This window comes from Artibeus jamaicensis, unplaced genomic scaffold, assembly GCF_021234435.1.
Source record: "Artibeus jamaicensis isolate MK-2021 breed Jamaican fruit bat unplaced genomic scaffold, CSHL_Jam_final scaffold_1964, whole genome shotgun sequence".
NCBI classification, from domain to species: domain Eukaryota; kingdom Metazoa; phylum Chordata; class Mammalia; order Chiroptera; family Phyllostomidae; genus Artibeus; species Artibeus jamaicensis.
This window is the reverse complement of record NW_026522030.1, coordinates 1,286,088-1,298,951: the sequence shown is the minus strand read 5'-3', so window position 1 is coordinate 1,298,951 and position 12,864 is coordinate 1,286,088. Positions and strand designations below refer to the sequence as shown.

Genomic DNA, 12,864 nt, shown 5'->3' with positions numbered 1-12,864 from the left:
GACAGATGCAAAAGAGCAAGTAAACCCTGATAAAGGAGCAGTGGAAAAGGAGCACTTTTTGGGAAAGCGTGGTGTAAAGGAACGCTCTATGAGGAAGTAACATTTCAACTGGAGACAAAGGCAAGAATGGATTAGCCATGTGAACAAAGGCATTTGAGGTTGGATAGATCCTGGTAAGTTAGGGAACTGGAAGATCAGTATGACTGGAGGGATTGTGAGTGTGGTGGGGGGAGATAGCACAGGCCCTTGGAGTTTGGAATTTGTTTCAGGTGCAGAAGAAAGCCATTGACAGTTTCAAATTGGGAGTGGGACATGAGCTAGTTTATTTATTAGGATTATTGATACAGGATGGAGATTGATTTAGAACAGAGGAAAATGGAGCTAAAGGGACACGTGTTTAGGCTGCTGCAGAAATCTAGGCTAGAAATGTTGATGGCCTGTGCTTAGGTGGTAGGTTTGGTATATTGATGGATCGGTTTTGGAGGTTCAGCAGCACTATTTAATGGATTGGAAATTCCCACACTTCTGGCTTGAGTGTTTGGATGGCGACATGTATAAATATAGGAGAACTTAGAGTGCTGAGTTTGAATGTCTGTGAGAAAACCAAAAAGATTTGGAAATGTGAGTCTGGAGTTCAAAGAGATCTATACTACACCTATAAATTTGGGAATCAATCAGCATGAAAATGATCTTTTAATTCCACCAGAATCAATTAGCACAGTCAAGCAGGGGTTGGGATGAGCGAGAAGGAGAGCCAGCTAAGGAAGTTCAGAGAAGCCAACAAGGTAAAAGAAAACCAGGAAATAGTGGGTTGCAAAAGCCCAGAGAAGAAGGTTTCAAGAGAGGAAGTGGTTAGCTACGTTGAATGTTGCTGAGGTACGAAGAAGTAAGATGAGCACAGAGAGGTGCATGAGATTGGCAACATCTGATGATGATCTTGACAACAGCAGTTAAGGTGTGATTAGGACAAATGCTAGGTTATAGATAGAAGAGTGATATTTGGGTGAAGATTTGAAATTTGATCCCATAATTTCTTCCCCCTAATACCTAATAAATGAGTTTAAAAAAAATCACCAGTGGCTTCCATACCAGGAAATGAGCAGAAGCCAATGCTATAAAACCTCAAAGCTAGTAGTCAGAGAAGCAAAGACAATCAATATTCAGGAGCAGAGTGGAGAGATAAGTCATGGCTCAATTCTTTTTGGTCCTTGAGAAGACAAGATTAGATCAGAGAAAAAGAAGAAAGATTGTCTCTTAATAGGAAGGACAGGACACTTTCTCCATCGAAGGAGGAGAGAAGTTGTGTGCAGATGTGGATAGTTCTGTTGCTTTGGTGGTGGGAAAATGAGGAAGTTCTCACAAGCAGGGTCTTTTCTCATGAAGTATGAGGTCATCAACTGAGAAGATAGAAGGAGTAGTATGGGGTGGGGGTGTAGAGAAAGAGGAAGGTGTGGAATATTCATTTTAGAATGTTAGGAAATGAGCCTGTATATTCAACCATTTGAAATTGATGTTGGTCTACTTTGCTTACAAAAATGATAGTCTCGTAATGTTTGATCCAGTACTTGAGAAATATAAATTTTAATTAGCTTGGGATTCCCCTTACTCCACATTCATTACTCTGAAGCTTATGTTTTAGAATCCTTAAAATATAAATAATACAAAGGAAAGTCATCATATAAATGTACTATTGGGGAAGATGTTTCAATTACTTATGATGCATTGGTGACTTTGAATATTAATTAGGAGCCTTTAATGTGCTGAGCTGTTGGAATCCAGTGGTGCAGTGGATAGGTGCAGTTTCCGCTTTCACAAAGCCTAAGTGGGGAAGGCAGACAACCAAGTTATCTGATCACATTTTACAATTCCCTGTGTGACCAGGGCCACAGTGGAGGTGCAAGGTGGTGTGAGAGCATCCCTGAGAAGCCTCTGACCTGGGGGGAGGGTAGAGTCGGGCAGACTTTTAAAAATATTTTTAAAACTGAGACCTGGAGGATGCAAAATAGGCCAGTAATAGAGGAAGCCAGTTCCAAGCAGAAGGTGTGAATAAAAGCCTGCAGGTAAGAAGAAAAATCATAGATCTAAAGAATTGGAATCATTTCAGTGGGCTGCAGTGAGATGTGCTTGAAAATAATGCTGGAGAGGGAGTTTGAGACCAAATCATGAAGAGCCTTGTCAGTTCTTCATACAGGCTTTTTGGATCCTATCCTAAACATAGTGGGAAGCCTCTGAAGGATTTTAAGATAGCATAGTATTTTGCAAACATGCTTGTACCATCCTTTAATGTTTGATTACAAATGTCGCATAAAACACTGCATTTTTTTATGGGAGGCCTGGAAAGCTTCATTTATCAACACACTAATTGAATTAAATATTTGGGGAAAATGTTATCTTTTAAAATTGTTATCCAATGATGACTTCTTACCTCTTAATATAAATCACTTTCTAGTTCAAAACAGTCTTCCCCACCTCCCCCACCCCCCGCCCAAAGTTAGTCATAGCAAATAATTTAGCCCTGGCTGTTGTGGCTTAATAGGTCTGTGAACCAAAAGGTTGCTGATTCGATTCCCCTTCAGGGCGCATGCCTGGGTTAAGAGCCAGTGTCCCAGTGGGGGCATGAGAGAGGCAACTGGTCAGTATTTCTCTACCTCTTTTTCCTTCCTTTCCCCTCTCTCTAAAAATAAATAATTAAAAAAAATAAAAGTAGAACTATATCTATACTATTCTAAGAGTTCTTTTGCTATTAGTTAAGAAATATTCTTACCTTTCTTCAACTAGGAACTTATAATGTTGAATAAACTATTAAATTTGTATTGGCAGAAGAAGTAGAAAGACTAGAAAGAGACCTGGAAAAAAAGATAACGGAAATTGAAGAGCTTAAGAGCAAACAAACAAAGTTCCTGGAAGAAATTAAAAATCAAGATAAATTGAACAGATCATTAAAAGAGGAGGCCGTGTTACAAAAACAGAGTTGTGAGGAGCTAGAGAGTAACCTAAACACTAAAAATGAATTGGTAAGTTCATACTTCACATTGTTTACATATTTACTATATTTTGACTATATATATTCTCTTGAAATAGAGCATTTTTTGTCCTTGTGTCTGAAAAGACAACTTCCTGACCATAGAGTGGGGAAGATGTGGTTTAACAGAAATATGTGCTGTTTCGGGCTACATTACGTGAAGTGCAGTACCCAGAACAAAAGAGGGAGGTGAGGTCCCACACTAGGAGGAGCTGGTCAGACTACCCATGGATGTGTGTATTATTTTTTAACAACATCGTTGGTGAGACTACATTGGCAAAAACTTTTAGAAGGCAATATGGCAAAATTATTCAAATTTAAATGGACATACCCTATGTCCTGTATAATGAAAATATTACCAGTATACATAGTGTTTATATTATTATATTTATTTATTATGTAATTGTTATAATATTACATAACTATATTTCCAATAAGATGTTCTATAGAAATGGTAGCAAGAATGTGTAAAGATATTGTATATGTGCATACATACATATATAAAATACGCATATACACATGTATATATACTAGGACATTCCCTAGAATATTATTTATATTAGCAAAATATTGAAAATAACTAAATTGTCCCCTAGTGGATATCTGTGTGGTAGAAAAATCTTGTTAAATACTAAAATGAAGTGGAGCTATATGTCCTGATACAGAAGGATGTTTAACACACATTGCTATGTGAAAAAAGCAAGCTATAAAAGAGTATATCAAGGATGATCCTATATATAAAGGCATCAGTATACATTGGGAAAAATGGTAGAATATACTAAACTCTTGACAGTTATTTCTGAGGAGCGGAATTACAGACTTTCAAATCGCCATTTATGTGTATCTGTAATATTTAGATTTTATAAAATTTGGCTTTACGGTTGAAATAAAAAGAATATTTTAAAAGAGATTTAAACAAACTAGATAGTATATGATCAGAAGGTACCTGACCCAGAGGCGTTAAAGGTCGTGAGACCGTGTGCTATGAGGAATGGCCAAAGCAACCAGGAGTGTTCGCCTGGAGCAGAGGAGAAACAGAGAGCTTCGATGATTGCCTTCAGGCAGTTGAAGGACTGTTCACGGAGGAGGGACATAGACTTATTGATGAAGGTCCCACAGGTAGAACTGAGAAGCAGCAAATTGAAAATATAATAGTAAAGAAGAAATTTTGAACAGTCATCCTGAGATAAAATGCGGTAACTCCAGACTGTGTTTGCTGTCACTGAAACAGGCACATGCTCGGGGCTGGGGGAAAAGATGAAAACGCTAGAGAGCGAGATGCACTAGATCTTAAAAGGCCTTCTCTACTCAAGAGAATCTGACCTTGTGGTATTAGTCTACTACTTGTCCCTGGAGGAAAAAATAGCTTTTGGTACTTTCTCTTTTTTTCTTTTGACAGTTCGTTTTCTGATCTATGCATAACTTAGAGAACCCTAACCTCTCCCATAACTACAGAATCTTAGATACAGTTACATTTTTGTATTTCCCTTTCAAGATTGACATTCTAGCTTAATTATTTGTTGACAAGAATTCTGCTTAAGCATTTAAATTTTTTAGCAAAAGTGTCCCCTCCTGTCTGCAGAGAGGGAAATAGTTACATAAAATTCAAATACTTAACCTTGTTCTCAAGCTTCTTTGCCTGAGAAAAAAAGGTAATTTACACCAGAGGACGTGATAGAAAGGGCAGCTTCCCCAGCTCAGTTAGTCAGATATTCAGAGCGTATGTGGTTCCTTCCTCTGCCTCTTATTTGAAAGTAGTTTTCAAATTTGTCAGCTGTATTCTGAAGGCACACTGAAAATGTTTACAATTTGGTGATTACCAGTGATTTTTATATTATACATGCTTCTATTGCTCTCCATACCATATTAAAGTGGATTGATGAGAAATTTAATCATTGGAAATTTATGTGACAATCAGGTTCATTTTAGCAGTGAACTCTTTAAGCTGTCACTTAACATTTGTATTTAAAATACAAAAAAAACCCCTCCCTGTACTTACTGTGGTATCACTTGATATTTGTGAGCATTTAAACATTTTTCCTGAATTATCTATATATTTTATAATACAATATTCATTTTTATTAAGATAAAAGAACTTATAATTTCTATATGCTGACTCCCTAGTGCATGTTAGTTAATCCATTGAAAGCCTTGGCAAAATGTTGAATTTTATGACCTTGCACTATCCCCAAATTGTGGATTGTTAGAGTTGTCTCATTTTCTCTTTTATTTGTTTATAATTTTGTTGATATGTTTGTCCTGTGGGTAAATGTTTTGTAAATTGCCAGTGGTTTTGCTGTTTTGTTTTTTTTTGAAAAAACAAATAGTTTTGTAACTATTTTTGGTTAGAAGATAGACTGTGCTCTTCTTTATGTCATGCTATTTGCATATTTAACCATTTAACCATATATACAAAATACATGCATATACGAAGTTAGTAAGTTTACTATAACAAATTCTGGTAACACAGATGTATACAGTAGAAAATGAAGGTCTCACTCTTCCCCTACCCCATCGCCTGGTGTTAATATATATCCTTTTTGTTTTCTCTGCTTATACAATGTACATATAACAATGTATATGTAATTGAATACAATGTATATACTTTGAGTATTTTTGTGATTTAAAAAATCTTACTATATATATATTTTTTAATTCTGCATCTTATTTTTTACAAAACAGTATGTCATGAACAGCTCTCCAAGTTTAAAAAGAATACACCCGTAACTTGTGCACATACACTTTATACATATACTACCCATAAATATTTCTTACTCTTTTCAGATATTATATTATGTTCCATTATATGGATCCTCCATAATTTATGTAGCCTAGTATTATTGATGAATATTTAGGTTGCTTCCACTTTGTTGTTATTAGAAACAGTATTACAGAGAAAATCTTTATATGTAAATATATATACCTTACACATTCATACTATTAATTCCTTAATATAAATCACTACATTATTTTGAATTTGTAAATAGGAAACAAATGGAATCTCCTTGCTTTAATTTCATATTTCTTTAGTTGTTGGAGTTGAATATTGTATATGTAATTATTAGCTATTTGTATTCTTTCAGTTTTTGTCTTTAAATTTATTTTGTTTTGCCTGTTCTCTTATTATTCCAAAGGACTATTCTTTTTTTTTTTTTTAAGAATTCTAGGTTTTATTCTGAGAGCCTGTATTTGAAAAACATTTTTCATTCTCTTATGAAGAATATCTGTTAATAATACCATCTACAGTTATGTAGTGTTTTCTAGTTTCACGTAGTAGGTCAACCTGCAAAAGAAAGGTAGTGATATCAAACTGCTGGTGGCCTTTAAGCTGTAGTAGTTCTCCCTCTCCTGCCACCAACAAATATTAACTTTGATTATCTTTGATATTAATATTGCTCTTTGTCTCTTTGAAAGTTATTTAACTTTTGTTCTTTAGTTTCTTCATTTTTCAAATGAGGGTGACTTACCTGTCCTGCCAGTCTTACAGAGTTGTGAGGACTTAATGACATAATGAATATGAAAATAATTTGAAATGAATCAAGCTAAGTAATGGAAGGTGGTTAGTCTGTAACTCATAGAATGATGATAAAATGTGTCCATATAAGAAAAATGCAAGTACTGATAACAATTACTTTTTAAGGTAATTTGTCAGTAAAGAACAACTTATGTTATACAACTTCACTCTAGAGTTCTCTAGGTGATGGTTTCTGTTTGCTTCTTTCTCCTTTTAGCCCTTGTCTTGGTTTCTTGCAGACCTTTTTCTGCCGATTCTTTTTTCTTCCTTAAAGGTAGCTCCTTCAGGACTGAATTGCACACTGTTTTTCATGGTTTGCATGATTTGTATGAATATGCTTATGTACATTTTAAGTTTTGAAATTGGCTTGCCTTCCCATGAAATGTGCTTGTGTATGTGTATATAATTTTTTAATGGATATATATATAGAAGAGTAAATATGAATGTCAGGGGAAAGAATTTGTATTGTTTTTTCTATTGGTAAATATGTTAACTGCAGTCAGCTCTTGATTATCCACAGCTGATACTGTAACTAGGCAACTTCCCAGGTCCTTTGACTCTTGATTTGCTCTCATTTGTGCATTCCCTCAATGAACATTTATTGAATGCTTTCTGTATGCTAAACCTAGTGCTATGAAAGATACAAATGTGCTTTGATATGCACAGAGTGTTTATTATTATTTGCCTACAGAGACCGGTTCATTCATTTTCTATGGTCTCAGGCATATTTGCCTTTGGTCCTACTGCCAATGGTCTTTGGGAGAGGAGCCCAGGATTAGTTGACACTGTTGGTTATGAGTTGCTTTCTTGAGACTTGGTGACTTAGGAGCATTCACTGAAAGAACATAAGTGTGGGTATGTGCTAGGCACCCTGCAGCAGGACATTGAAGGCATATAGTATATTAGAGGATTAGATTTGAAATCAGGGGACTTGGAATTGAACTCTGCCTCTTCCACAACCAGCTGTGGAATTGGCAAGTTATTTAACCTCTGTGTGCAGTTTTTGTCATCTGATAAGGTAGCTATGAAGATTTGGTGAGATAGCACAGGTAAAATGATTGGCATACAGTGAGGACTCAGTCAAGATTACCTCTTATTCAGGTTAGTGTCACCTCCCTTTGATGGATAATCAGGAGGTGACTGTAAGCTAAATCGTGCACGCCTTTGGTTTCCTGGGCCTTGTACAATGTTTATGTTTGTCTATTTTTTATTCTCTCAAGCTTGCATTTTTATATTAATAGAGTTTTTCTGCATGGTTTGTTTTGTTTTGTTTTTGTTTTTGTTTTGTATCTTCTATCACACACTGGCCAAGAAAAAGATGAAAATCACTTAGTGGACCTTTGAAATGAACTTGAAGGATTGGTGTAAAAAAAGGGGGCTGGTACTGTTAATGAAATATTTAGCCTCTGCCACTAATGTAATATGTAACTTTGACAAGTCAATTCACCCATCTGGGACTCAGTTTTTTAATTTATGAATTCGGAGAATTAGACTAGATGATTTCTTTTACTGTAGAAATCCAAAAATTTCTAAGAATAACAGGTAACTAAGAAGTTATAATTTTAGTAGAATTACTTTATTAAAAAGTTAGTATTATATATTTGAATGTGATTGATTGATCTTATTCACATTCTTTATCCTCTATTACAAAAAAATAATATTCTGAACAGCTAAAACTGAGATGCCATTAGCCAAAATACAGCAACAATAAAGTTCTTAAAACTAAACTCTTATTTTCATCCTTCTCACTCCTCCTCCTGATTCCTTTATAATTAATGTTAAATATCATTTTCATCCATGATTTGAAGCTACCATTAAAATTGCAGAGTTAAATAAATTACTGTTAATTATTGGGGAATCAGGAAGCAGGTACTTAGTATACTAGTTACTTAAAAATAATTCATACAGAATTATTTTCATGTTTGGTTAAAGCACATTTAAATGTTTTTAAAATCTTCATTCATTGTATCCTGAAATAGCAGATAACTTCAAAGGTCTTTTATGTGATCTCTTATGATATTTTTGTATTTCATTCTTTTAATACTTAAGAATTACGATGAGATATTCTGAATGTTGTGCTCTTTGCTATGGGGTTTAAAACAATCTAATTATTAGCTATGACTAGAACTCACCTCCTGCCATTGTACCTTTATACTGACTTACTGATGCTATATGTTATCTCATATCAAATTGGGCCAATAGCTAAAACAGAAGACCATGGAACTAACGCGAGCATGTCAGAAACAGTATGAGCTGGAACAGGAATTGGCCTTTTATAAAATTGATGCTAAATTTGAGCCACTAAATTACTATCCATCAGAGGTGAGTTATCTTAATTTTTTAATAATCCACAGTTAAAGCAAGCTTATAGTGGGGCAGGGGGGCAGGTGTTGGAGACTTTCAAGGGTTTTTAATCAATAACCACTCCACTTTCTTGTTGTGAGGGCACCAGAAGAATAAATGTATTTTGGTTGGATCTGAGAATTATTTGGCTCTGTATGTTAGAGCAGTATCCAAAAGAGATACCATATTTTGCTGTGTATAATGCACACTTTTTTGCCCAAATCTTTGAGGGAAAAACAAGGATGCATGTTAATGCATGGAAAAATATGATAAAAAGCCCAGAAGGATTCTTACCTACAGCCCTATTCATAACCCAAAGCAGCTTTGTAACCCTCAGATACCTCACTCAAGAATATGGTTGATCATTTCCCTTAAATCTGAACTTCATAAAAAGTGCACTGCTAGCTTCAGCAACCATGGAATAATCATCTCCGTATGTTCTTTGTTCAGTAACCGCTGGGTGCAGTCTTGGTCAACCATTGTTTATACATATGCCATAATCTTACTACAAAGAGAAACCACTTAATGTCTAAGACCCAGTGATTGTAACCAGTACCATATTATTTAGATAAAAATGCAGTTTTTAAAATTTATTAAATAGATACTTTACTTATATATCAGCCACGAAACCAAGATAAAATACTTAAATTTGTGGTTTGAAAGATTAAGCAGGTCTAAAAATCACATAACTGTACACAGTTCTTTAATCAATAAACCCAAATTCACTCTTCAGGAATAGGAGAAATCCTTTGAGATCATTTTTTGTTCTACTTCTTTTCTGGTATATAAGGATGAAAGGATGATGTATATTTTTCAACTTCATGTAGAATTAACATTTAAGCAGTTCTGTGATATGTTCTTCATAATAAAATGAATAATGTCACCTGACTGTTTATAAGTTACTTATTAAACCACACATCTATTAATTTATTTTGCTTATAGTATGTTGAAGTTGATAAAACCCTGGAGGAAAGCCCCTATATTGGCAAATCCAGATACAAGAGAAATATGTTCACCAGAGAGAGTTACATTATCGATAAAGCCCAGCCAATAGAGATCAAGAAGGTGGAGCCAAGTGAAGGGGAACAACCTAGAAATGGACAGAAGAACTTGAGAGCTCATATGCCACTGGACATACAACTGGAAGACAAAGAAAGAAAAATAAATGCAGGTTTAAAAAAATCATTTTAAATTCTTTAAAAATATTAAAAGGTTGACTATGTAGGCAAATTGTGTTTTAATAATTCTTTTACTTAACATGCTAGAGACATTTATTAAATTGTTGTTTATGTGAAAAGTCTAAAACAAAAGTAGTGATTCATTGAGCAGGTTATAGCTATTTCTATTATGTTAGAAAATGAGGTTTTGATAGTAATTTGATGACAACATATCCGGGGTATACAAGAATGCTTAAATCTCCTGCCAGCAGATCCTTTTCACCATTGGAGCTATACATTCAAAGACATAATTAGTAATAATTGAAGCAAGTGACATACTGCTTTATTACTATATATGCATCCAAAACCTAAAGCAGTGCTTTGGATAAACTGGATCAGGGCACTCTTCTTAGGCTGGAGCCTGAGGCTGGCTTTGACTCTTCGCAACCTCTTCCACATTCCACCTCCTCAACCTTCCCTTCCATCCCACCCTCAGAACATCTAATTCAGGGGCTTTTACCACCTCCTGGCAAGTCCCAAAGATGAAGAAGTCAATCTAAGAGGGCTCTTAGAGACCCTGCTGATGACAAACTTTGACTCCACTTCCCACTCAGCTGCATAGATATGAAAGAAGGAGAAAGCAGACTTGAGTTCATGCATCCCACTGGGAATCGGGGCGCATTGTGGGCCTCTGACCAACCATATTAGCAGCTCACCTTCCCTTGGCTAGTAGCTAAATAGAAAACATGGAAGTCCAGTAGAGGTTGACTAGGAGAGGGAAGAAAAAGACTGAGTTGTCCATGTCTGCATGGCCAGGCTCCAGAGGGAGAATACAAAAGTAAATCAGATATCTGTGAAGACTAGCTTCAAGGAGCTCATCATTCATTCTATAGGAGGCAGGGAAGAAGTAAGGGAGAAAAAGAAATTGGAAATTTGAGGTAGAAAGTGATTGATTTGAGATTACTTTAGTTGAGAAAGATTGTTCAGTAGTGAATTTCTTGATATTGAGTCCCCTTATAAAAGCATTTACCTCTAACACAGGTTTTTTAAAATAGTTTAAGCCTAATTATGTAACTTAGTGACATGTAAGTATATATTTACCAATAAGATCTTTATTTTATCAAAAGAGATCTTTAGTGTTGGGAGCATCAATTAAAGCCCCTTTTATATTAAGAATTTTACAAATTTAAAGGTTCAATTAAAGGGGACTACATGGTAGTAGAAAAAATACAATAAAAAAGGATAAATTATAGTTCTGTAGCATATCATGAAACTATTCTAGAGATTAATAAAAAGGAAAACCATCATAAGAAATTACATTTTTTATTCCTGTGATCTATAATTTAATCTGTTATCTATAATTTAACTGGAGGGAGGAGGTTATTGTAAAGAAAAACATCTGATAGAAATTTTTAAATTCAAGATTTTTCTTGTTTGTGTGCATGGTTTTAAATTTGCAGCACAAACTCGACTCTCAGAACTGCATGATGAAATAGAAAAGGCAGAACAACAAATCTTAAGAGCAACTGAAGAATTTAAGCAACTGGAAGAAGCTATACAGCTTAAAAAAGTATGTAAAAGCAAAGTAGCAATGCTAAGAGGAAATGCAAAAAAGTGAAATGTTTTCTCCCTTCATAACCATGTAAAACAATTTTTAAATCAGTCCTGCTTAATTAATTACGAAATAACACATTTCAGAGTCAGATGCAGTTTTAGCATTTCCAGTTACTTTCCTTCCAATCATGATGACTTGCAATCAGGATTTTATAAAGTGTGTAGAAATAAATTAATTACAGCTTATGTAAAAAGATGTATTTGGTCTAAGCTTATTACAAAAAGCACCTACATTACCCAGGGAAGTTGCTCTCCGACATTTCTCCTAATTTAATTAAGTACTCCCTACTTTTAAGATCCTGGGATCTAGATTAAAAGCCAGAAGACATCTCTACTACAACATAAACATTATCAGACAAGCAGCAGAAATGTAAATGATGTAAAATATGGTATACAAAAAGATGGAAGTGATACACTCTCAGAAATTACAAAGTGTGTCATGAAGAAGGAAGTTCAAACCCATGATGTAATAGCATAGGGAGAAAATTTTACTTTTTAAGCATGCAAAAGGTTTTAGTTATTTGCAACTTTTAAATATCAGTATTTCAAAATTATGAGGATAACTGCATTCATACTATAGTAGAAAGAACAAGAATGTAAAATTCAAAGTATAGAATCTTTTTAAAGATACTGTTACTTTTGAATTATATAGTAACTAGAAATTGATTCCAGTTTACTGGAAGCTTACTTACTTTATGGCAGTCACTGACCGGGCCCTCAGTAAATGAACAAGACAGATGCATCCCTTCCTCATGGTCAGGAAATAGGCAACAAACAAAAGTATAAAAGAAATATATAGTTAAACAATAAAAGTGTTACAGAAAATTAGAAGAAGTAATAAAAAGAATATAATTTAAATTGTGGGGACTTACAAAGGCTTCTCTGAGGAGGTGACATTTAGGCAGAAACCCAAAGGATGAGAGGGAGCCAGTGAAGCAGAGTTAGGAGAAAGGTATTCCAGGCCAACTAAAAACTCCTTTGCAGAGTGAGGGAGAGTGTTATGGAAGATGAGGTTAAAGATCATGCCAGGCTTCATAGGCCATTTAAAGGGTTTGAATTTTATTCTGAATATAATGGGAAACCTTTGAGGGACCTTAGGTAGTAGAGTAGCTAATCCTATTTGTATTTTTACAAGAGCACTCTGACTACTGCAAGAGAGTGAAATGAGGGAGGTGGAAAGAATGGGGATTTGTGCACCTGTTAGGAGGGTATTT

General features: G+C 34.8%; 1 protein-coding gene across 11 annotated transcripts in view; it reads left to right on the top strand.

Moving 5' to 3' along the window:
* Nucleotides 1-12,864, top strand: part of CNTRL (centriolin) — a 90,288-nt gene that overhangs the window by 15,714 nt on the left and 61,710 nt on the right. For 9 of the 11 annotated variants that reach the window (XM_053656524.1, XM_053656523.1, XM_053656522.1 and 6 more), the window contains 4 exons: nucleotides 2,821-3,014; nucleotides 8,739-8,858; nucleotides 9,822-10,050; nucleotides 11,497-11,606. In XM_053656524.1, the coding sequence (XP_053512499.1) occupies nucleotides 2,821-3,014; nucleotides 8,739-8,858; nucleotides 9,822-10,050; nucleotides 11,497-11,606 (653 nt within the window). Of the gene's footprint in view, nucleotides 1-2,820; nucleotides 3,015-6,753; nucleotides 6,811-8,738; nucleotides 8,859-9,821; nucleotides 10,051-11,496; nucleotides 11,607-12,864 lie in introns of all 11 variants that reach the window. The other 2 variants (XM_053656527.1, XM_053656519.1) reach the window with 2 other exon arrangements.